The 23831-nt window shown below is 36.5% G+C and overlaps 2 protein-coding genes across 2 annotated transcripts in view; one reads left to right on the top strand and one right to left on the bottom strand.

Annotated features, from left to right (window-relative positions):
- Nucleotides 1–63: 63 nt before the first annotated feature.
- Nucleotides 64–3174, bottom strand: hsdl1 (hydroxysteroid dehydrogenase like 1). Its single transcript, XM_082148285.1, has 4 exons — nt 2789–3174; nt 777–1222; nt 466–684; nt 64–370 (listed from the first exon to the last, which is right to left on the bottom strand). Exons 1-4 carry the CDS (start codon nt 3006–3008, stop codon nt 299–301), a joined length of 957 nt encoding a protein of 318 aa, XP_082004411.1. The 5' UTR covers nt 3009–3174; the 3' UTR covers nt 64–298.
- Nucleotides 3175–3261: 87 nt separating this feature from the next.
- The window catches only part of tbc1d32 (TBC1 domain family, member 32), a 43039-nt gene continuing 22469 nt past the window's right edge, over nt 3262–23831 (top strand). Inside the window, exons 1-23 of the mRNA XM_082148179.1 lie at nt 3262–3586; nt 4126–4321; nt 4412–4573; nt 5958–6135; nt 6271–6342; nt 6454–6579; nt 7931–8009; nt 8121–8224; nt 8312–8373; nt 8474–8624; nt 9410–9469; nt 10163–10265; nt 11195–11332; nt 11447–11536; nt 12474–12616; nt 13720–13847; nt 15749–15950; nt 19546–19625; nt 19786–19924; nt 20297–20384; nt 20668–20786; nt 21216–21335; nt 22422–22510. Of these exons, the coding sequence (XP_082004305.1) occupies nt 4167–4321; nt 4412–4573; nt 5958–6135; nt 6271–6342; nt 6454–6579; nt 7931–8009; nt 8121–8224; nt 8312–8373; nt 8474–8624; nt 9410–9469; nt 10163–10265; nt 11195–11332; nt 11447–11536; nt 12474–12616; nt 13720–13847; nt 15749–15950; nt 19546–19625; nt 19786–19924; nt 20297–20384; nt 20668–20786; nt 21216–21335; nt 22422–22510 (2588 nt within the window). The 5' untranslated portion in view covers nt 3262–3586; nt 4126–4166. The remainder of the gene's footprint in view (nt 3587–4125; nt 4322–4411; nt 4574–5957; nt 6136–6270; nt 6343–6453; nt 6580–7930; nt 8010–8120; nt 8225–8311; nt 8374–8473; nt 8625–9409; nt 9470–10162; nt 10266–11194; nt 11333–11446; nt 11537–12473; nt 12617–13719; nt 13848–15748; nt 15951–19545; nt 19626–19785; nt 19925–20296; nt 20385–20667; nt 20787–21215; nt 21336–22421; nt 22511–23831) is intronic.

The following is a 23831-nucleotide window of genomic DNA, read 5'->3' as shown; positions in this document are numbered from 1 at the left end:
ACAACATGAGGGTGAGTAAATGATAACATTTTCATTTTTGGGTGAACTATCCCTTTAAGTCAAAAAGCAATAGTGCAAAAACATTATAGAATTGTCATCATGATCCAACCATTCAAACCACTTAGAAAAAGTTTTTTTTTGCAAACAGAGGCATTTCTTTTAGAACTGTTAAAGGAACAGTAGTTGATTTTAAGTTTCAACACTTGAATCACTCATTTTGTTCTAAGATTGGTCAAAGTAAACTCTGCAACATCCATTTGAGAAACCAGGTCTTTCACATGGAGGGGAAACATCCCTGTCAGGTGGCCCTTGTGAATACACGTGATCCCAGAATCCATACCCACTCTGGCATGCACTGCACCAGTCCAAACTAGAGAACAAGTGAAACAGAAAAGCAAAGAAACACTAAATATAATGCACATGTTCCGTAAAAGAGGAAACTCACTACAGTGACTTAAAATGTACCTGTATGGTGTGAGGCCAGTATCCTGTGGTTCTGTGAGAGATGCCCAGAGTTAAAAGAGCATTCCTGGCATACACTTGTGGGCTTGGCACCAGCCAGCCGGCAGAACCGTAACCATCAGATCTTTGAGATGCAACTCTAAAAGGCAGCAAACTCTGCACGAAGACTCCTCGATTACCATATTCATAGTGTAGAGAGCGACTGAAGTTATCGAAAAAGGCCTGTGGGGAATTGAAAATGCAGCTGAATCATAAGACAAAGTAAAACACCATATATTTGGATGGAAAATTGGTACACAAACAGACAAACTGACCGTGGATGCAGAGAGAGGAGCCTTTCTAGGAGTCGGACGCAAGCAGCGCCCAGCAGAAATGTTGACCACTGCTCCTTTTCCCTTCTCCACCATAGCAGGCAGTGCCAAGCGGGTGACAAGAGTGGCAGCAACTACATTTCTATTAATAGTGTCCCACACTGCAGATTCAGAGAGGTCCGTAAAGTCTTGAGAGGTGTCCAGCGACCCGTCCAGACTGTTAATGATGAATCCAATATCTTTACCGGCGATGGCATCTCTTATAGGTCTGCAGGCCATGGACCCCTGACTAAAATCAGCTTCAATCCAAATGGCTTCTACCCCGTGAGCGTCTGAGATGGCTTTGGCAGTGTCAGCCACATTACTGATGTCATTACTGATCAGAATCACCGAGATGCCATGCCTGGCCAGTTCCTCTGCATATGCTTTTGCTATTTCCTCTGAAGCTCCTATAAAAAAAGTTGTCCATGTAAGTTAGGTAATTATCTGTAAAATATCAGTATGCTATTGAAGCTTCTTTCCAATACGGAATTACGTAATAAAAAAGGTAGGCTACTTGCATATTTTTATCTTACAATTCTGACTTTTTTCTTGCAATTGCTAGTTTATATCTCACATTTCTGACTGTCATTCACATAAGTCTTGGAAACTCACAATTGTGAGTTAACATAGCAATTCTGACTCCCCCCCCCCAGAATTCTAAAAACTAAAAACTTTTTATGCGTTTTGGCCGATCATTTACATGACAACAGCGTTTTGGGGGTGCGAGTTTTTGAAAACCATAACGTTATCGTCGCCGTGTAACTACAAAAACCATAGACAGTAAAAGAAATGGACACAGCGACCCCATAGACTTCAACGGAGAAAAGTGAAGTCAATTAGAAGCACTCATTTCCTGATGGTCGAGCGTACTGCGCAGACTCAAACTGAGCTTGACAACGTAGATGTCCCGCGAGCAACCTGTCTGTCTTCTAGTAGCTGTGCCAAGAGAAATCTGAATCATTCCCTTCCGAAACTTGCAGAGACGGAGAGCGTGAGTAGGAGGTGTCCATGAGCTAGAAGCAGGAGCAACTTTTGCCAAGTATTCTGATTAATTATTTTGTAATTTTGCCTCCACGTCCCCCCGATTGCCTGCGAGCTTCTCCTCCTGTCTATACGGTAATCTCTCTACTGTGTGACAGAGAGTCGCGTGGTTATGACGCCATCGTTAGCCTATTTTTACAAAAACTGCTTCTACGGGGCCATAACGTAAGATACAAGGTAATGGAGCCTTTTATACATTTTCGTGTTTCTTTAGAAATAAATAATGGACAAATGGAGTCTTTAAACGCCTCAGATGTAAAGTTATTCGCTGTCAAAGTGACGCCAAAATGAATGGGAGTCAATGGAATGCTAACAGCAGGTGAGGGTCTGCTAATCAATGGCGGCCCCCAGGGAAGCTTCAGTTTCAGGCTGATGGATTACCCCCTTGACAAAAACAGGAATCTGTGAAAACGATGACGTCATGCGTATTACATGTTCATTCTATAGGCGTTTAGTGTTTCTTTACAAAGTGACATCGCCAACTACTGGCCTGTAAAGCGTTTTAGTCGTTTTCGCAGATCCGTTTGAACGGGAACGTTTTGACAACGTTGTCATCTGTATAAAGTAAATGCTTTTCTGTTTTTAGTACATTGTTGTCGTGTTAACGTACCCTGAGTTTACATCAAGCAAAATTTTTGTTTTTTATGCCACTGAATAAAAAAATAAATAAAAGATAACTGACCTTTCATTGATCTCACAATTCTGATCAATGTGACAAGACTTTTTTAATCAGAATTGAGAGAACTGTTCAACTTTTGAGATCAACTTACAAATAAAAAAGTCAGAACTGTAAGATAAAAAGTCGCAATTACTTTTTTTTTTTAAATCTATTTATTTATTTATTATTCCGTGTCGGAAAAAAACTTTCATATTATGCAGTAGCCTATTATTACATATATCAAGGTTCAATGCATAAATTAGATCAAACCTACCACATATGACAGCCCATTGTCCATATTGCTGACTAAGATCTCTATGGCACACAAGACGAGGAATAAAATGAAGCCTTATCAAACTATAGGAGTCCCTCATAAATATAACAGCCTTGCTGACTGTGTAGCACGCACCCACGAGCGCCAGCGTTTCCACATAACAGCTGCATGATCTGGCAATTTCTCTATACAAAAGCTGGAAGCTGTCAACAGCGGCCATTATAAGCTGAAATATCTACAACTGTTCACTCTAAATTAGCTGCCGATGGAAAAAGAATAATCTTTTATATTCAATGATTTAGTCTGCACTCAACAAGCCTGACTATGTTAGTTAATACAAGCACTATTTCACCAGATTCTCCTCTTCAGTCTCGTCACATCATCATGTGTATCAGGAAACCCGGAACATTTAAAAGTCACGTGATATACTCCCATCACGTGATAAACTTTGGTGTCTTCAGCCAGTGTCAAATAAACACATGAAAACATCACCTTTCTTCTTATTTATTTGGTTTCATTGTCTTAATTTGTAATATTCGCTATCGTAAATATTGATAGACACGGAATATATTCATACGGTTGTGCCGTGAAGCGTATTTTTGCATACGACAAGTGTTTTGTAAGCGCTTACTGCGGGTGCTTCTTCATCTCAGCTGTGCTTGTTTCCATAGAAACGAAGTGCTAAGGTGCTAAGCTGAAAATATAGGCTACATCTCTGTGCGTCCGATTATGGATGATTTCTAATGTTATGGAAGCGATGCAACTCATCTGTTTGGACATGATGTGAAATTATTGAAGGTAACGTTAATGTTTAGAACTGCTCGAGCTGAATGTGTAACGTTAATGTTAACGTGTTAAGGAGAAAATATAAGCTAGTTAATGCCAACACTTGAATTCTGATCGTCTCAGTTTTAATATTTAATTACATATAGCTAACGTTAGCCTGTGATGTATTACTCCGATGTAGGGTAGCCTAAATGTTATTAATAATGTATCTATATTTCCTATTTTTAGCTTTCTTAAGTTAGCCCTCTCTACAGGGTATAACGTTACTGTATCAGATTCAGGCACACTTAACATGAATCTTTGTTTCTCATGATTTTGAAATTGCTTTTATAGACAAAATATTTTATTTGCTTATTGGTTTGTTTTATTGTTTAATGGGTTAGGTCAGATACTGAGGAAAAGCAGGCAACAATTATCCAGCATACATACTGTTTTAAAAGCATTCCAGGAATCTAAACTTTGTGGGAATATACTGTGTGAGTTAATTCCCACCACTGTTACTATAAGCCAAACACACCTTACTTAGGCTAACACCTTGCTTCTCTAAGCAGGAGATCACCCGTAGAGAAGAGATCACACATCCCGAGGAGCGATGTCTCAGTTCTCCAGCGAGGATGAGGCAGAGCTCCAGACCCTGCTGCGAGAGCTCCTGAAAAGTGTCAAAGACAGAATCTCGGGAGCACCATCGGTAGAATGTGCCGAAGAGATCTTGCTTCATTTGGAGGAAACTGACAAGAACTTTCACAAGTGAGAGATCTTCCTCTTCCAGTACATGTTAAGCCTGATTGTGATTACTATTTGTTTGACCTGTTTTTGTGCCCTCCCTCTGTTTTTAAGCTATGAGTTTGTGAAGTATCTGCGGGAGTACGTGGAGAGCAGTTTGGGAGCAGCTATTGAAGAAGAGACTGAGAATTTTACCAGGGGTGATAGTCATGCTATTGGGTCCGGACAGGACAGTCTGGTTCATGCTGTTACCAAGAGGACTAGGGAGTCCACACAGTATGTGCTTTTATAATTCCCCTTACCATGTGTTTCTTTATATGATAAGATGATTTTGTGAAAGTTTTCTCACTGCATGATGCAAAAATATCTGCATCAATGCAATTTTGAAAGTAGTTCGGTACATTCCCATTTAAAAATAAGATAAAAAATCAATAAAAAGCTCTAAGCCGTGAACCGAATCAAACCAACCATCTCCAGGATAAATCACAATATCACAGTATTCACAGTAATCCCGGTAAATTAACATAAAATTACTAGAATTACTTTTCCGGTAAATACGCAAATGTGCTGTTCACACAAGCAACAGCGTTCCGTCTTTTTATGTCATTTATGATAAAATCAACAACTTATCCCATAAAGCTTTGCGAATTACATAACTGAATCAAAACAGTAGAATATGAAATTACATATTTTAAGTCATTATATGAACAATGCATATTTTAACGTTATTTCAAAATACACTACCCTTTAAAAACTAGATTTTTTCAAATGTTTTTGAAGTTATGCTCGCCAACCATTTAGTTAAAACAGTAACATTTTGAAATATTATTACAATACAACTCAATCAAAATAACTCTTTTGTATTTTTATATATTTTTCAAATGTAATTTACTAATTTTTTATTATTCTTTTTTTATTTTAAAAATATTTGAAAATATTTGTGCTGCAGTGCTTAATGCTTAATATCTACTTAAAAATGTTGGCAACCATGGTGCATTAGTAGTGTATTCAGATGTCTTCAAATATATAACTTGATTATGGTATCATCAATGCTTCATGTGAGTGGTTTCTGTTTTCATTGTTACAGCAACTTTTCCGAGTATGGGTAGTTTAGTAGTTCATCACCATAAATTTAGTGAGATGGTATATCTTTCTTGAAATGTTTATGTTTTTGTTAAAAATCAATGGTATGTGGTGTGTCCAAAAGCACAAACTACAAACTGTACTACATTTGACTTTGAACTTACTTCACGACCTTTAAAAAAGTATGTTCTATGTAAAATGAATATGGGAAGTATGAATGAAAATCGGATGTACATCCGCCATGTTGTTACTGTCACGTGACCTACCAGCATCAGTTGCGTCGCTTCACTGTCATTCATAAATCCTCTCCTGTGTCCTCATGGGATAGTAAAGTGCCCATTGAATGCACACTTCAGAATCTCAATGGTAGTAGTAGGTCATCCAAGTACTTTTCACCTGGTGTTTTTCGAATAATATGTATTCAGACATACTACTCTGTTGGTGTACTGTAATTTCACATACTTTATAGTAGGAAAGTATTCGATTACGAAAGCAGCGATGATGTTTACTTTTAGTTCCTCGAAGACTTGAATAGAAAATTATGATGTTAACATTACTTTTTTTAATATATCTGTAGGTATAAACAGATGATGCAGACTCTGAAACAGACCATGATGGTGGTTGTGGAATCACTAATCAATAAATTTGAGGAAGATCAGCTTAAGAAAGAGGAAATGGACAGGAAGATCCAACATGAACAGTCAGGCAACCATTACACTGACAACTGCTCTGACAGTGACTCTTCATTCAATCAGGTTGTTTTTGTATTAATTTAAATAAGTTACAGTGACTGCAGTGTTTTCTATGACACAGCATATCACAGTTTTTATCTCAGCTTTTCATACCATGGGACTGAATCACTAACTGATGTCTTTGTTTTCTTCACGTAGAGCTATGCATTTATCAAACATGAACAATTGCAAGTCATCGCTGAGAAGCTTGACCCCGGTAGACCACGAGAGGTGAAAGCTCTTTCTCTGATACACCCACTTGACATTGTTTCAATTATAGAAAGGGGAGAAATGTGGTTTTGAGTCAGCATGAAGCAGCCATCCTGATGTGTTTAACTACAGGTTCGCTGGGAAGCTTTGCAGTCTCTGTGCTATGCCCCTCCCTCTGATGTCCTGAGCTGTGAAAGCTGGACTGGTCTGCGCCGAAACCTCTCTGCTGCACTCACTGACCCTGACCCTGAGCTCAGCGTAAGAGCTAAGTGCTAAATAAGCACTGGCCTTTGCCATGGTCCAAACAGCAAAACTGTTTCCTTAGCTGCTTAATGTGGAAATACAACATTTTCAAGCAGTTTCCAGAGAAGTGGTTTCATGTGGAACGGGAGGCCATGACCCGTTCCAGTGTTAATATTGAATCCCACAGTATGTGGGAGTTTATTAAATATTTTGAATCAGGGTTATTATAGCTAACTAAATCCATTAAAAAAAACAAACATGTTCATCACTTGAAATAGAATAAATGTGAACTGAAATAAAATTAAACATGAATAACTTAAGGCTGGAAAACACTACACAACTTTTAAAATCTGACCCGATTTTAAAACTCTAGTGGCCGGTTTCACAGACTAGGCTTAAAAAATACACTTATTTCTAGGCTTAAGCCTAGTCCCAGACTAAAATGCAAGTTTGAGCTGTTTTAACTGAAAGCAACTTGCACTGACAAATCTTAAAATGTCACTGCCGTTGTTTTGTCTCAAGATGCACACAAGTTATGTTTTTTTTTTAATGCACCTTTATAAAAACGACTTATATAGGCCTAATCCTGGCTTAATCTAAGCCTTGTCTGTGAAACCGGGCCTAGGCATCATGACCACAGTAGTTGTTGTAGCAACTGTGTGTGCTGAGTGAGTCAAAAAACAAAAATGCGCATTTGGATGCGGTCTTGGGTGGGTAGATGCGGTTGTGACTCTACAGATTACAACAGGAGTTAAAGGTGAGTGGCGCAGTCAGTTTTTTTTATCTGAGCTGATGAGTCATACTGTATATATATATGGGCTAATTTGTTACTCAGGTTCTGTTAATTTGCTTTTGTATTGTATTTGTATTGTATTTTAATGCAACACTGGTAGATAGAGGACAGCTTTGGTTTCAGTAGCTACGCATCATACACTACGATATGTATTCTAAAATCAGCTCAAAATATCAAACGTTTTGATATCCTCCAACTGGATGGAATCCTAATCTGAAGCTGAAAAACTAAAAAACTCCAACTGCCCTAAATCTGCAGAATGACACCGACTTTCTGCAACTATTGTGGACTCGTTAATCTGAAAATCTGAGCAAAAGACGTGCAGTGTATTCCAGTCTTTAGACATATTTTCTGTCAGCTAGTTGCCAAGCAACATTTCTCCTTTTAATTTAGTTTAATTTGATGTACTAAAATAATTAAACTAAAACTGAAATAAAAATGTAAATAGACTAAAACAAAAAACTAATAAAAATGACAACCGAATTACTAAAACTAACTAAAAGTATAATTGAGATAATTAATATCTCAGTGATACTAAAATAACACTTTCATGAACATATTCTGTTTTCACAGGATAAAGTCCTCCAGTTTTTTGCAAAAACATTTTCGTCTTCTCCATTAAATGTGACCAAGGATATCTACGCTAGCATTGGTAATAGTTTAAACTTACTTTAGCAGGATGCAATATGTTTTAATATTCAGTATATATGAAAATGAACAGCCTGTCAATTCGTTCTCATAAAGTGTCAACATCTCTTTTCAGCAAAAAGCTTGGAGGCTCATTTCCTGTACCACAAGTTGAGTTTTCCCAGCGGTTCTTCAAGTATTGATGCGAACAGACCAGATATGGCCCGTCTCCTCAAACAGGTATATGTCATTTCCTTTCTCCTTGCATATGAATAAAGTTTAGGTTGCTTGGATATAGATGAACTTGTTTCTTTTTGGTCGTTCCAGATGCGATTAATGAACGACTTTCAAAAGGAAGTGACAACATTTTGGATACGACATCCTGAGAAGTGAGCTTTCACGTTTCAATCCCATTTCCCAAATATTGTACGCTATATCTTGATTGTGTCAGATTCTTGAAAATAAATGAGTTTTCATCCTGTGCTCTAGGTACATGGAGGAAATAATTGAGAACACCCTCTCTCTTCTCGCTCTGCATTCTGAACAAGGCATGAGCAGTCCCGGCTCAGAGAAATCCCTAGAGCCTATACACTTAATCTCTCTGCTGGATATCAAAGCCACCTGGTTTAAGAAATGGATGGTGAGCCAAGTTTTTATCAAAGAATAAACAAAACCAGAAACACAAAACACACGAGTGCAATTTTCTAAATTAAGCTGTGTTCACACTGCCAGCGACATGCAGCAACAAAGCGACATGATCCCAGTCATTTCAATGGAAAGGTGGTGATTTCCGTCGTTATGAGTGACAGTGACCATTGACGACAGGATGTAGTAGTGTTCAGCAATGCAAGTGTGAAGAGTGACTTTCGGGAGCGACAACCAATAGGAGTGTTGTCAGCTGACCGCACGTGATTCATCACTGCATCCTGTAGTGGAGAGTGTCAGCGGCAAGATGGAGAAGTTATTTTAGCGGTTTAACTTTCCGATACTTTAACGACAAGAAAACTGATTTGGTGTCTACAACATGGAATAACATCCATGAATGTCACTCGTAAATGTTACTAGGCAACCAGTAGTGAGAACGCCCACTAGGCGTTCAGCAGTGTGAACACAGGTTTAGAAGTTTTGTTTACTTGTTTTTCCATGTCCAATTTCCAATATATAGATTCATATTGATTGATTGATTGATTGACATTGATTGATGTTCTTGGTGTGAACAGGCCTTTTACACTAAACACAAGTAAAATGCAATTCAAGATATATTCTCTGAAATTCAGTTTTGCTTCTCAAGTAAATATGTCTTCTTTTAAGGATGTTTAGGTATGTTTATTGGAAAATGTGACCAATACTGATTTTAAAAAATATATTTCTCTACTCAAACGATCAAAATACCATTAAAATTGATGTCTAAATATTGCTTTCTAGCATGGCTACTACAGCAGAACCGTTGTCTTAAGACTTCTTGAGAGGAAATACAAGTCTTTGGTGAGTTTTTCTATTTGGTATGCACAAACCAATGGTTGTAAACGCTAACTTCTAGCCTTAATCATAAAATCCAGTGAGAATGGAATACTAGCATACTGGAAACTGGATTTTTTTTTTTTGGTAATAATATGTAAAGCAATACAATAGACAATTTCAAACAATATTATACTGCATTGTTGTCACATGATGAGCACAGGATCCCCCAGTCTCCTTAAAAGGTCTTAAAAAGTCTTAAATTCAGTTTTATTCAATTTAAGGGCATAAAAAGTCTTAAATATATCTAGATATGTATATGATTTAAATGTGAATGTTTAAATGTGGAAATTAATTGTTTACTATTTTATAAAACTTTTTTGTCAAAACCTGTATTTCAAATAGTTGTTTAAATTTAGGGGTTTTTTTTATTGTCATTTAATTGGCCTCTCATATGGTATTTAATTTGTGTAGGTCTTAAAAAGCCTTACATTTGATTTTGAAAACATTGCAGATACGCTGGAGCATGTTTTGCGGCATCAAACTAAAAATATTCATACTGTACATTGCAGAAATTGTTATGTACTTTGAAGTATGATAATATACTATTCCGAACATAATCAATATTCACTGGCTGGTTTAAATGGGTAAAATGAACAGTTTTTCAAGTGTCTCTAATAATAGTATGTGTTCAAGTGATTATTAATCATTTTTTCCCAGATTGTTAATGCTCTGCAGCAGTGCATTTATTACTTCGATTCCTGTGATTCAGTAAGAGAGGAAACCTTGGAAATTATCCACAGCCTGGAACATCAGCAGATTGGTACGGCTGAACTTTTGCCTACAATGTTCACATGCAGTATCATACTTTATCTAACAACCTGGCTTATGTTTTCTCCAGTGTGCCATTACAGACTGTCCTCTCATGGTCAACTTGCTAGATTATCATTGCCAGAGATAATTCCAAGGGTTTGTGGACTTACAGTGAAAAACTTTCCCAGAATTCGGGTTCTGTATTGTAGCTGGAAGATTCACATGAAAAAAACAAAACACCCAAACATACACACAGTATTGACTGATTGCGTTATCTTCTGCTGTATACACAAGTCATAGCTACCAGACTTTTAAACCTCCCACAGCTGTAAAATATTCGTAACACATCAGCTGTATTCAAAAGACGCTTATCTAGTTTCTGTGATCAGGGTCAGTTTGTGATTCTTCCACACAATTCTCCTTTAAGGTCACTCATGTAGTATTACTATAGATTTCAGATGTCATATTTCGGTGGAATCAATCTACCTTATCTTTAAAAGGTCAAAATACATGTAAAATTGCTTACTGGGTGAAAATCACAGAAATATGTACTGGTGACATGCTGACATAAAAAAAAAAAATTAAATGTACTTTTATGTATATACACTATAAATATTTATTTTTCTTTGTTCCAGCATTTGGAATGGCAATTTAGTAGTCCACCCACAAAAACTGACTTAAAAAAATTAATACAAGTCTTCCTTTTTGTTATGGGACTTGGACGTGTATTTTACGAGTTTTGTGAGACCCAGTAAAAATAACCCAAACTACTTTCTCCTCTAATGCTTTTTGAATATGCAACCTTTCTGCACTCAGGTTTGTGTAAAGATAAAAATTTATATTTCAGTGCTAATTTAGAAACTGGAGGTCACATGCAAATGACTGAATCCATTTAGAGCATGCTCTGCGAATGAGATGTTCTTGTGTTTTGCCCCTCAGGCCCTGCTCGGAGAACTCTCTACACTTCTAAAGAGCTGGAGTTTGTTTATTTCGTTCACTCGCTGTGTGTGCTCGGGAGGCTTGTGATGTACACTAATGGAAGGAAACTTTTCCCCATTAAAGTGAAGAAGCGGAGAGGTAAGTTTGGAGGGGAGGAAGCAATCATTTTTGAGAATAACAAGTCTGACTCACTAAATGATCTCTACGTGTAAAACTCTACGTGTTAAACGTGTTAAATTTGTCCCGTTTCAGATCCGGTAACTTTGACCGACTTGGTTGTGATTCTGATCAATATCATATACCAACACCCAAAACCATCCTGTGGTGAGACACCACATGCAGGTGCGTCATAAAACTCTGATTAACTCTACATCAGAAACTCCACCACGCCTGCCCATAGTGTGTCTAAGTGTGTGATATTTTTTTTTTATGATTAGCACTAACATTATGTAAATGTTAGTGCTAAAATGGGTGTGCCAGATCATCCTTCTCACAGTGACACAACTGTATTAGAACAAGGGCCTATTATGTCTTCCTCAGGTTAATGAACTTACTCACTTCCTTGGGAGGATAAATGATTCAATCTTATCTAGAAAACTTACAGGACTGCACTTTATACAGTTCCAGTGATTATCTTATTATGTGGAGCTGATTATTGATTTGGATGCTTATTTAAAGGGAAACTGTAGTTCACCTAAATAAATATAAAAAATGGTTATTTTCTCACTTTAATGTTATTCCAAACTTGTATGACTTTCTTCATTTTTTGAAATTGTGTTAAAAAATGACCATCAGATTATTCAACATTTCTCATTTTGCGTTCCACAGAGGAAAGAAAGTCATAAGAATTTGGAGTAAATTAATCACAAATCACTTATTAAGACACATAACATATGTTTGGAATAACATTAAAGTGAGAAAATAACCATTTTTTATATTTTTTGAAATTGTGTTAAAAAATGACCATCAGATTATTCAACATTTCTCATTTTGCGTTCCACAGAGGAAAGAAAGTCATAAGAATTTGGAGTAAATTAATCACAAATCACTTATTAAGACACATAACATATTTTTTAAAAGAGGTAGACTTTTTTTTTTTACACTGGAAGAAATACTTATTTTCCCTTGGTTTGTCTTTTGTTGGACATGTTGTGCTGCACACACTTAAATCATTCATTAACTGAGATCTGCAGTAAAACTAAAGGCCAACAACAGAGGGGTCTTAAAGCTCCCAACGACTTATTACAGGTATGTATGTCTGTGTTTGTGTATTCTCTAGACTCCCTGTCTCCCACTCATCTTGTGATGGAGGTGTTAAGGACCCTGTGTGACCGCACTGAGTGTGCTGTGGAGTGTCTCTACCAAATCCCTGTTATAGAGACTCTGCTGGCTCCCGTTATCACCCTGCTTAAAGGAAAGCTGGTCAGCTGAACATGAACACTTCCATCAGAAAATGTGTTATCAAGAGTCTAGACATAATTATGAAATGTGAATTCTGCTTCACTACAGGGGCCCTTTCTACTACTCCTACTTGTAGTATTTTACTTCTTTTCATTGAATTTATTTGTTTGATTTATCTTCACAAATAGTGCACACTCTCGTCCATTATAGCGGGGAAAGTTCCTGAATACTGAATAGGCATGCTAATGTGGGTAGTTTTATGTTAATATGTTGTTGTTTTTGACATTAATTCTATAATGATTTCTTTCTTTTTTTCTTAATTGTATTTATTTATTTAAAAAAACATATGGTAACATACTACTATACATACATAACGTAATACAGGGTTTGTACAACCATTACAAAATTTCAAAACGAGCCATTTTCGCTATTTATATTCCCACAACATTAGAATATGTTTATGCAAAATTTTGTAACATGTGTTTACATGTGTATATTTTTGAAAGAATATTTATGCTAATCAAGGCTGAATTGATTTGGTTAAAATACAATAAAAGTAGTAACATGTTAAATATATAATTAAAATGTAAAATATTAATATATATATATATATATGGAAAAAAAATCTTGTAATGGCAAAGCTGAATTTTCAGCATCATTACTCCAGTCTTCAGTGTCACATGATCCTTCAGAAATCAGACATTTTAAATGATCATCAATGTTGAAAACAGTCTTTACTGTCATAAACTTAAGGCATCCTTCCTGTTAATTTCTTTAAAAAAAAGAAAAATCTTACTGACCTCAAACTTTTGAATGTTAGTGTACTGTACATAGTATGTTATTTCAAAAGACCAAAAGATACAGTATATAGGACAAATGGATTTTAGAGCAACTCTATGGACTGTACATATAAGAGAGGAATTGATGCCATTTCCATGATGCGTCCTCATTGAAGACGTGAACAGAATATTTTTACAGTTTCACTACAGAAGAAGCCTGTTAATTTAAATCCTGAAATAAAACTGTAAGCTTTTATATAACATCTCATCAGAGACCTCATCTGCAGCATTTTATATGCATTATACTGTTCACCCCAAGCATTTTCAATTTGTCTTTTGTTGCAGCCCAAATTAAATTCCCTAGAAAGTGCCCTGACTCACATAGCAGACACCCTGGCGAGGATCGCTACCACTGAACGAGGTTTATCACTCCTGCTTTATGACAGAAATCTCGTCTCGGCCGAGGGTGAAAGGTAAGTAAATCTAATTTTGCTCTCAGGTTACATTCATTATTTTTTCTTCCTGCTAGTGTCATCTCGAGCTAGTCAGCACTTGCGCCATATATATCATCATGCATAGAATGAAAGATGAGCTTCTTAATAAAAGAAAGGACCCTTTGACACCAGTGTCTTTAGTGAGATGAGTTGACTTGTAACATACTCTGTAAAAGAAACAAAAGATGAATGCCATTAAAATAGAATCCACCTTATTTTGCAATGCGAAAGTAAGCTTTGAGAATTCCCGATTTATTAGCTACTATAGGTAAACAACTAGAAGAATAACAAAGTGCAGTAAAGGGTATAACTCTTTGCGCTACAAACCAGTGTGTTTATGATTACGATAATAAATACAAATAATATGATAACAAATACCAGTTTGCAATATCAAGCAACATAACAGACTGTGTCTGTACAGCTAAAATAATTGGAAACCGATGATACCAGAAGCCTTGCACATTCAAGTTACAAATGACTGCACCTACTCTTATGTTTAAAATAAGTTGAATAATTTACGTTTAAAATAAGTTGAATAATATAGAATAGAATTGCCCAGGGCCCGGTTTCCCGATAACGCTCACTCTTAGCGTGCTAAGAAGACTTGAAAGATATATCTTACCAAATTTGTTTATGTTCCTAAGTGTGTTCCCCGAACTATACCTTAGGAAGCCGCTTAAGATATACCTTCTTACGTGCGACGTTACCCGGCGCTGTCCGTGGCGATGGTGCTGAATTGGTTGAAATCGATGGCTCGAGAATCAATTATTCTCTCGTGCAGGGGCTGTTTATGTGAGAAAGTGGTGTTCTTTATTAGAGAAGCACTTCAGAAATAGTTGAAATTGCATTTATTATGATTATTGGATATTATAAAAAATTATCCAAACTATAATAGCCTATAATAACCTAGCCTACATATTTTAAAATTGTAACATATATTGCTGCCACAATAACCTTTTAAAAAATGTACGTGCCTTCTTCTCTTTCCCATTTTTGTTCGCTGAGGTGGAGCTGCGATGAAATATTGTTCTTGTAAATACTTTCCAGCATTTCAGTAATAAAAGTTTACATCTTGCGTACGGTGCTCGGCAGTGATCAAAAAGGATTTAAACCGTGAATTTCAAATCTCTTGTAAACTCAGAGATATGGATTCAGGCGGCAATTAAATTACCACATGACCTGTTTGTCAAAAAACAGAAGGTACTAATTTGGCCAGGGATTTTTACGCGGGTTGGGTGAGAAAAACACTGATATTATGGATTCGGACGGCACTAAAATCACCGACTTACCCCTGTAAATGTTTAAAATACGACGAGCCCATGAGAAACAATATTAGCGTCCGAATAGGACTTAACTGACAGTAGCCTATGCTTTCACTGGCCTTTAAAAGAGCGTTTTAATTAAATTAATAATATTGTATAATAATATAATTAAAAAATAATAATCAGTGTAATGACAATTTTATTCTTTGCATGAAAACACTTGAATTAGCCTAACTGAACACTGTCTGGGTGTATTAAAACTTCAGAATTATATTCATATAGACCTGCAACAGTGATAAGGTAAAGCTAAGAGTGGTCCAGACCAACCTTACGAAAGTGTGACTTACAAAAGATATACTTAGCGTACGAACGTTTCGGGAACCGTCCCATAAGGTTAAGAGAGAGGTTAAGGAATAGGTTAAGAACTACTTAGAGATAAGAGCGCTTTGGGAAACCGGGCCCAGGTTGTTATCCACTACGCTATACCACCATTCATTTGACCACACTCATCCAGCAGTTAAAATTACAGTTTCCATTTCTAAAATAACATTCACAGATTGAATATTTGATCAAATTAGAATAACACGATACTAATATGTTTTGCTGTTATTTCCACAGTATTTCAGCTGCACATGTGGTTGTGCAGTTTACTCAGAGGCTGTTGGCAAAAGAGCTGCATGTGTTCAGTGAGCTGGAGATTTCTACTGCCGTGAGCGGGGCCTTTATCTTCGTCTGTCGGCAGATGTACAACACCTGCGAGGGGCTGCAAGTTCTACGGCCATACACCCTGCACGAGTGCATCGCTAAAGCCTGGAGAACGGTGAGCTTTACACACATTAGCCTCACTAGTTCAGTTATACTCTTTAGCTGACTGTTTAATCCAGACTAACAATAAAGTAAATATAAAATTGTGATGACCTTGTGGGCTTTAAACCTACAATCCTTCAGTTACAAGCCCAGATCTTTAACCACTATGCCATAGCACAGGGGTCGGCAACCTATGGCACACGGAGGGATGATCACAGAAGCTTGCGAATGGTTTGTGGGGTCTTTGCGTTAGCGCAGGTTCAAATAATCCACGGCTAGCTGTGCATAAGCGATTTTTTAGCACGACGTGGAGGCAAAGAACCAAAGGTTTCCTCTGTGAAATGAATTCAAATCATTTAATGCACAGCCAGCCGTGGATTTTCCCGCTTATGCTTACATAACAACTTAAAGCTGTTATTGATGTTTGCAGGCAGCGCAATATTTTACCGGAAGTTAAAATACCTCGCTCCGCTTTGAATCAGGCACACAGAGATAAAGTAGTGCGTAAGATCACATTTATTTGAATTAATAAATGATGGAATTTATTTCAGAATTTCCTTCAAAATAGTGATGTAATCCCCTCATTGCTGAGAAATATAATCTAGCGATTCAGTAGCGAAGATACATATTACTAAAAGTCACGGGGCAGCGTTTGATAACAAATGTCTGTGCTGCTGAATGTTTCTGTGTGTGCACAGCGTGATTTCCGTGTCTGCGCTTCAATGAAAACAGCGTTCAAATACAATTGTGATTCAACTGACTTGGATTCAACTGATTACCTGTGCATTAAATGGTTTTATTGAACAGCCAATCAGAATCAAGTATTCTGACAGACCATAGTATAATAGTGTGTAATGTATAGCTCCTAACTTAATAAAACAGGCTGTGTGACTATGAGGAATGATTGCCTCAAAATGTTCATCTGTGTGCAAATACGATGGACTTTATGTAAATGAAATCCATACACCTCTCGTGTCAGTGGCCGACCCCTACCATAGCACCTTTGAAATAGGTTTATATTAAGAGGTTCAAGCGCGTAGCGTAGTGGATTTTTTGAAAAACCTACTTTTGCTGACTAGTCCTAGGTTTTTTGCCCAATCGGAACCAAACCTATTTGTTTATTCTATTTGTCAATAATTACCCCACATTTTTTCTTATTCCTATTCACGGTCTCTTAAGGGCCAAAACGTTTGAAGAACTTTTACTAAAGTGGCTATAACTCGTGAACGGTATGAGGTATGAGGTATCGTGAACGGTATAAGTCGCTGGGCGGCCCTAGAGATCTGTGAGAAATTCGAAAGAATTCGGCCACCAGGGAGCGCCTTCGCGTGATCGGACCATAGGTTATAACTGTTAAAAAGCTTTTAAAGTATATTTCCTATGGTAAATTGCCTGTATTGGCTGTAAATGGTCTTTTTTCTTCTATGATTTAAGTGGTTACATGCTTGCTAAATAAATCATAATATTGTTTTATACATGAGCTTAAAGGCCTTAAAATGCTTGAACCCCGTTAATTGCTGCTTGCAGCTACATTTATTATGAATGTTATATACATGAAATGATATACTGTATATTTATTCAAACGTAAACCAATGAAAGGTAAAAGCACACATTTAGAGAGTACGTTTTATCTTAATCATCCTATCAATGATTATATAAAAGCCAGAATTGCATCATCTTATTTTAGTCATCTAACTAGTCTTATGTCTGGGGTTGTAGGAGTGTCATGAGGTCAGTGGCACAGAAATTTGGTAACTTTAATTAGTAATCCTTTAATCATAGATAAAATAACTTGTATGTCTATCGTTGGTGTTGTAATGTTTTATGAAAAGACGTGTCTGATGAATTTTGGTCTGGGAATCTGACCAGTCCCTGTCTCATACTGCCAAATATATTACTGTTTAAACATTTTGGGTCAGAAAGACTTTTTAAAAATGATTTGAAATACGTTTTTTACCAAGGAAGGCTGCATTTATTTGATTATATAAACAGTAATAATTGTGAAATATTATTACAATTTAAAACTAACTGTTTTCTATTTGAATATATTTAAAAATTTTAAGCCATTACTTCAGTCTTCAGTGTCACATGATCCTTGAGAAATCATTCTAAAATGCTGATTTGGTGCAAGAAACATTTCTTATTATTATCAATGTTAAATGTTATATGAAATAGACATCTTTTCTAAAAAATAAAAATGTCTTTACTGTCACTTTTGATCAATTTAAAGCACCCTTGCTGAATTAAAGTATTATTTCTTTAAGGCGAGACACTACAGGTGAATTGGGTAAAATTTTAAAATAATAGATATCACCATGAAACTTCCTCAGTTGATTAAGTACACAAGTATATAAAAAAATGTATTACAAGTTTTAGAAATGTGTATGTTTAATTATGCAAATTAGGCATTATCTCATTAAATATGCACGATTTTGCATATATTTTTGGTAGATAGATCTGAACATATGATAAAGCCAGGTATAAAATTCTTTTTTCATTTTGTTTACACACAAGATGAAAATAAAAACTCAGAGGGATTTCAGGATATATGCTTTCATTACCTAGGAAATCAAAATATGCTGTCCATAGCCATAAAAAATAGATTTTCGCCATATTTTTTTTATTAAAATGTCACATAAATCAGGCCAGGAATGATTTATTAAAAAATCCCTCTGAAAATATCTTCAGAATACTGCTAAGTGTATAACTGGAAAGTTTGGTGTACACAGGTGCTACATAGGCTGAGAAGTATGTACTGGAGAATGACAAAAAAACGCAAAAAACTCATTTTGAGAAAACGGCAGGTAAAGATTTGAATAGCTCTAAATGAGAAATCGGCGTTATCTTTAAATCCCCCTTTGGACATTCACGATTGGTTACTGATAGAAAGGAAATGCCCATATTTGGGTTACATAGCGTTGTGCAGGAGACTCAGAGCTTTACAATGATCCCGGTCATGACAGACTTCAGTAAACAGACGGATCTCGGCGTGTCGTGTTTGAATGCTAACTTCCTGGTAAATTCGGGAGAAACTTACTGCCGCAAGTAAAGAAAATGTAATAAAATAAACATCTTAATGTATATTTTCAACGTTTTCTTTATAGCAGCTTGAAAGAACACATACTGAAGGAGTAAACTAGCCCAAAATCTCAAAACTGACCACTGCATAAAAAAATCGATGTTTTTGCCTGCCGTGTCTCGCCTTAAAAAAAATCTTACTGACCTTACTGAAAATAATTTTTTTGTTATTATCAGTCCTCTCACAGCCAAAATCAAGCCTCCATTATACTTTTTTTTAGCTTATTCTGAACTGCTGCTTTAGAGCCTGCAGTGTCTGTTCCCCAGGCAAAACAGTATTAATGTTGGAAGAAATGCTGAACGTCCAATCTCTGGGCTGTGTAAAGAGGATTTGTTGAATATAGAAGCAGCAGTAAAGTGCTGCGCCATCATTAATGAAACCTCCCGGGGGTTCCCCTGCCTTCAAAAAGGCTGAGTTCGAACGGTGTGAGGAATCAACATTGCATTCAACATGTCGTCTCATTACTTAGCCAATGGGTTTGAATGCCGTGTAGCAGTCCAGCCTGACAGCGAATTCTCTTCCCCCACAGACAAGCTCAATGTCAGAGAGAGTTCCCACTCCTGTTCCTGGAGCTCCCCCAGTGCTGGCTTCCCAGGAGCTGCAGAGCGTGTGAGTATCTCTCCATCATGCCTCCAGTGATCTCCTGTTCCTGCACAAGCTGTTTGTTTCTGTGCTAAACTCGAGCTTGGCCTGCCAATGCTGTTTTGTGGGAATGAACAAGAAATAATAATGAACTCTCTTCTTAAATCTTTTATCCTGGTTCCTACAGGGTGGCCTGGGAAGAGATGCTGTTGGACAACCTGCTGAATTTTGCTGCCACACCAAAAGGACTGCTGCTCCTCCAACAGACTGGAGCCATTAACGAGTGCGTCGCCTACATGTTCTCAAGATTCACCAAAAAACTACAGGTAATATAATCAGATGCCACTTTCAAAAGCATTTTATTCTGATAAAGAATAGTAGTGGCTAGTGATACTTATATTAAAAGGATAGTTCACCCAAAAAGTGTGGTCATATGATCTCAACATGGTGGCCACCATAACTTTTGATAATATAATATAATATAATATAATATAATATAATAATACCCTTGTAAACAGTATATAACATTTATATAAAATCAAATTGTAGTGTACATTTATGCACAAGTTTTCATTACTTGAGTCTACTCGCTTGCCATTGGGGACATTTATTTATATTTTTTTGAGCTAGATATTACAAATTTCCAGACTCTGGAATTTGAAGGATGTGTATTTCCTCCATTCTTTCTCTTATCTTAGGTCAGCATGTGTGAGAAGTTTGGTTATGGTGTGATGGTGACCCAGGTGGCTTCCACAGCCCCAGGCATTGTGGCCTTGCAAAGCTCAGGTAGCTAGAAGTATTATTTATGACCAATTTCATCTATATCAAGAGAGTTAAGAACAACATCTTCCATATTTTCTCCTTACAGCTTCAGACAGCAAAAGTCATGTTAAAAAATGACTGAACATTGTTATTGTTTCTGCAATCATTACATTTCCTGGTACTATTGATTAACTATTGCTCATGTACGCTGTTAGTCACTGAGATGACGTTGCGCAAGGGAAATGTTTTAACCTGGAAACTAGGTTTTCAGGCTGTTGAAGGAGTTGAACTTTGAGTGGATTCGCAGGATTTTTCCAGACAATCGTGGTGGAGCTGTGGTCAGCCTTGGAGTGTGGTCGAGAGGATGTGAGGGTGGTCCATCCGAAATCTACTCCAATGGACCCTATTGACAGGAGCTGCCTCAAGGTCCTGACTCCCCTATCATTTATCTTGCAATTAATATTCAGAAATTGTTTGCTATTTACAGTTATTTAGAAGCAAAAGCTATGCTTCATTGAGATTCTATGGATTAGTTTTCGATTTGCCAATTTCCACAGTCTGCCTACAAAAGCTACACTGAATAATTCCATAAATAAATGTAACAGTGCGCACAATGACCCACCAACCACATTAAAGTTAATTTGAAATTACATTCCCATTTTACCTGGTTAAAATTATCCAGTAGCAAATTATTACATTTAATAAAAGATTATGAAAGCAGACCTTTTTCATATTGTTTTGAATAAACCATTAAGGACGAACACTAAAAATCGAAATACTTTTTGACATTGTTTTGACCCCAATTATGGGTGATATATTTCTGAATGATTTTGAGTGAGTTTTGTGTGTGTGTAGTCCTTCCTGTCTCTAGTCAATCTGCTTTCATCACCTCACGCTGTGTGGGAGCTGCTGGGACATCGAGCGCTTCCTAATAAGACAGAGTACAATCTGAGAGAGATGGCCACATCAGTTTTAGTGAGTATAATAGACAAACCCAAACTGTCCTATATATGTCTAGTCTCAGCTCACAGCCATGAACCGCCCACAGTCTGTTCACTAATCTTCTGATGCCTATTGTTCACATAACTAACTTGTATTGAGTGAATTTTACAAGTAGGAATTTTTCTGTGAGCGGTATGAGCAGTATAAAGTATATACAGGGTTGTTTTATTCTGAATGAATAAAACTTTCTTTCTTTTTTTTAGCAAGGATGAATTAATTTGATCAAAAAAGAGAGTAAAGACTTTTATATTGTTCGAAAAAATTTGATCTTTGTATTCATCAAGAATCCAGAAAGTTTAAGCAGCACAACTGTTTTAAACTGTGGTAATAATACCATTTCTTTATAAGAAATGTTTCTTATGTGCCAAATCAGCATTTTAAAATGATTTCTAATCACAGCAGTAATGACCCCTGAAAATTCAGCTTTGCATTACAGGAATAATTCTAAATTTTAAATACATTAATGTATGAAAATCAGTTCAAATATGTAATAATTTGAATTTAAAGTGTCATCATATTTTACAATAGCACTGTTTTTACTGTATTTTTAATCAAATAAATGCAGCCTTGGTGAGCATATAAAAAAAAAAAAAAAAAAAATTACTGACTCTAAATTTTGCAACGATATTAACTAATAATTTTACAGAGTCTCTACACATTTCCCTCCATTTTCCTGTATTTGTGTACAACCATTCATAGGGGACTGATTTATCATTATTTGTTTTTAAATAGTACATAAAAACTAAATGAACAGTGGTTGGTTACTGTACATGGCCAGAAGGTGTCTTCCAGTCTAAGTTGGTGGTTCTTGGCTACACAAGACTAAATCATATCTAAGTTGTGTCTGCTGATAAAACAGTATTGATGAAGAGACAGGTAAAACTCTCAGAGTTGTTTAATATAAAATTAAGCAGCTCAGATTTTCTTCATTTGCAGTTCTAATCATGATCATTGGAGGGCACCCTTTGACTGGTGTGTCTTTGAACTCGCTGTGGTCTTTGTCACACTTATTTTGAAATCATGCATTTTTGATAATGACTCACTGACTCTTCCCGTCAGGACCTGATTGACCGCCTCATCATTATTAACTCTGATGCGAAGGTTCACTCCCTTTTCAACTACGAGCAGTCCCACACGTTTGGCCTGAGGTAAGATCAATAGTTCACTTCTCTCTACCAGTAAATGGACAGGAAGAGCACAGAAGTGATAGAGGGTCCTTATAGAGGTTTATTATCTGATTAGCCTTTTTTCTCCGTTCATTCTTCTCTGGGGATCAATGGCTGATTGATTCAGCTCTTTGTGTTCTCTGTGCTATGATTATCCTGAATTAATGCCAGACAGGGTGATACCAGGATATGAAAGAGTTCTCGGGCTCTCAAAGGAACCAGAATTGACTGGTGTAATCCATCTACTTGTTAAAAAGGAACACTTTTGATGCATTTTGTTCACATATAAATGAATTACCATAGTTTAAAAATAAATTCTTTTTTACATTTTTTATCAGCTATCAGAAACAGAATTGGTTCAGCTCTTTAGATCACTTGCCGCAGCTTGAGATCACATTTACATAGATGCATAGTGCTGTGCCAGTTATTTCCCCCACCGGTGGTATTTATATTATAAAGGATTATGTCAATATTATCATTATGAGCATAACATAACGTAACCCTCCACATTTCATAAGGAGCCTTTTTTAGAGACTTTAATCTAGGTTTCTGAAAAGGGCAAAATAATTGAGTATTAAGAACAAGGTGGTAATAAAAAGCATGTATTAATATTGCATGAACAGATCATCAATTTACAAATGTATATTCAGTGGTTTCACACTCTCAGCAGCTAATAATTCACTCCACAATACACAGTGTTGTTGGCGCAAACAATGTTTATGCTCACTGCAAGTGAACTATTTATTTTATTGTTTTGTTTTATCTTGTGTCGTTTTATTGATGCTTTTCACGGATAAGAAAATGTCAAAGCAACCTACCCATTTTGGCATCTGCCTAGTTAGGTTAGTGCCAAAATACTGTAGAGGTCAATTGGATGAACATTTGACAGCAAAAGATATAGGACGCTTTTTCTCCTCCCTTTTAACTTCTCCTAACTATGTGATGAATGGTTAGTTATTAGTTATTATTTGCATGTGGCATCGCTTTTCCAAGTCCAGAACCAGAGTTGGAGTATGGCAGGAGATTAGGTTCTATTTGAGCGTAAACATTTATAGATATGAAAAAGTGTGTTCAATCATTTTAATCCATACATGACTGCTAAGATGTGTCAATTTTGATTGAGATTTTAAATAAACATTCTGTCTTCTTGTGAGTTTCTTAGCGTGTGTTTGTCTTATTCCGCCTGAATCTAAATCTTTATATGGCATTTCGCCTCAGTGCAGAGGAAGTTGCCTTTGGCAATCCAAAGAACAATTGTGATGATGAAACCAAGTGCTGTTTATTTGTTGCTCTCATGTTAGGT

The sequence above is a fragment of the Leuciscus leuciscus genome, assembly GCF_965113295.1.
Source record: "Leuciscus leuciscus genome assembly, chromosome: 19".
NCBI classification, from domain to species: Eukaryota; Metazoa; Chordata; class Actinopteri; order Cypriniformes; family Leuciscidae; genus Leuciscus; species Leuciscus leuciscus.
Note: the sequence above shows the minus strand (reverse complement) of the source record. Positions and strands in the feature narration are given on the sequence as shown.

Coding starts and splice junctions, on each gene's coding strand:
- hsdl1 (XM_082148285.1), bottom strand. CDS start 3,008: ATGGCCGCTGTTGACAGCTTCCAGCTTTTGTATAGAGAAATTGCCAGA. Junction 1,223..2,788: donor ACAATGGGCTGTCATATGTG/GTAGGTTTGATC, acceptor CTTTTTTTATAG/GAGCTTCAGAGGAAATAGCA. Junction 371..465: donor ACTGGCCTCACACCATACAG/GTACATTTTAAG, acceptor CTTGTTCTCTAG/TTTGGACTGGTGCAGTGCAT.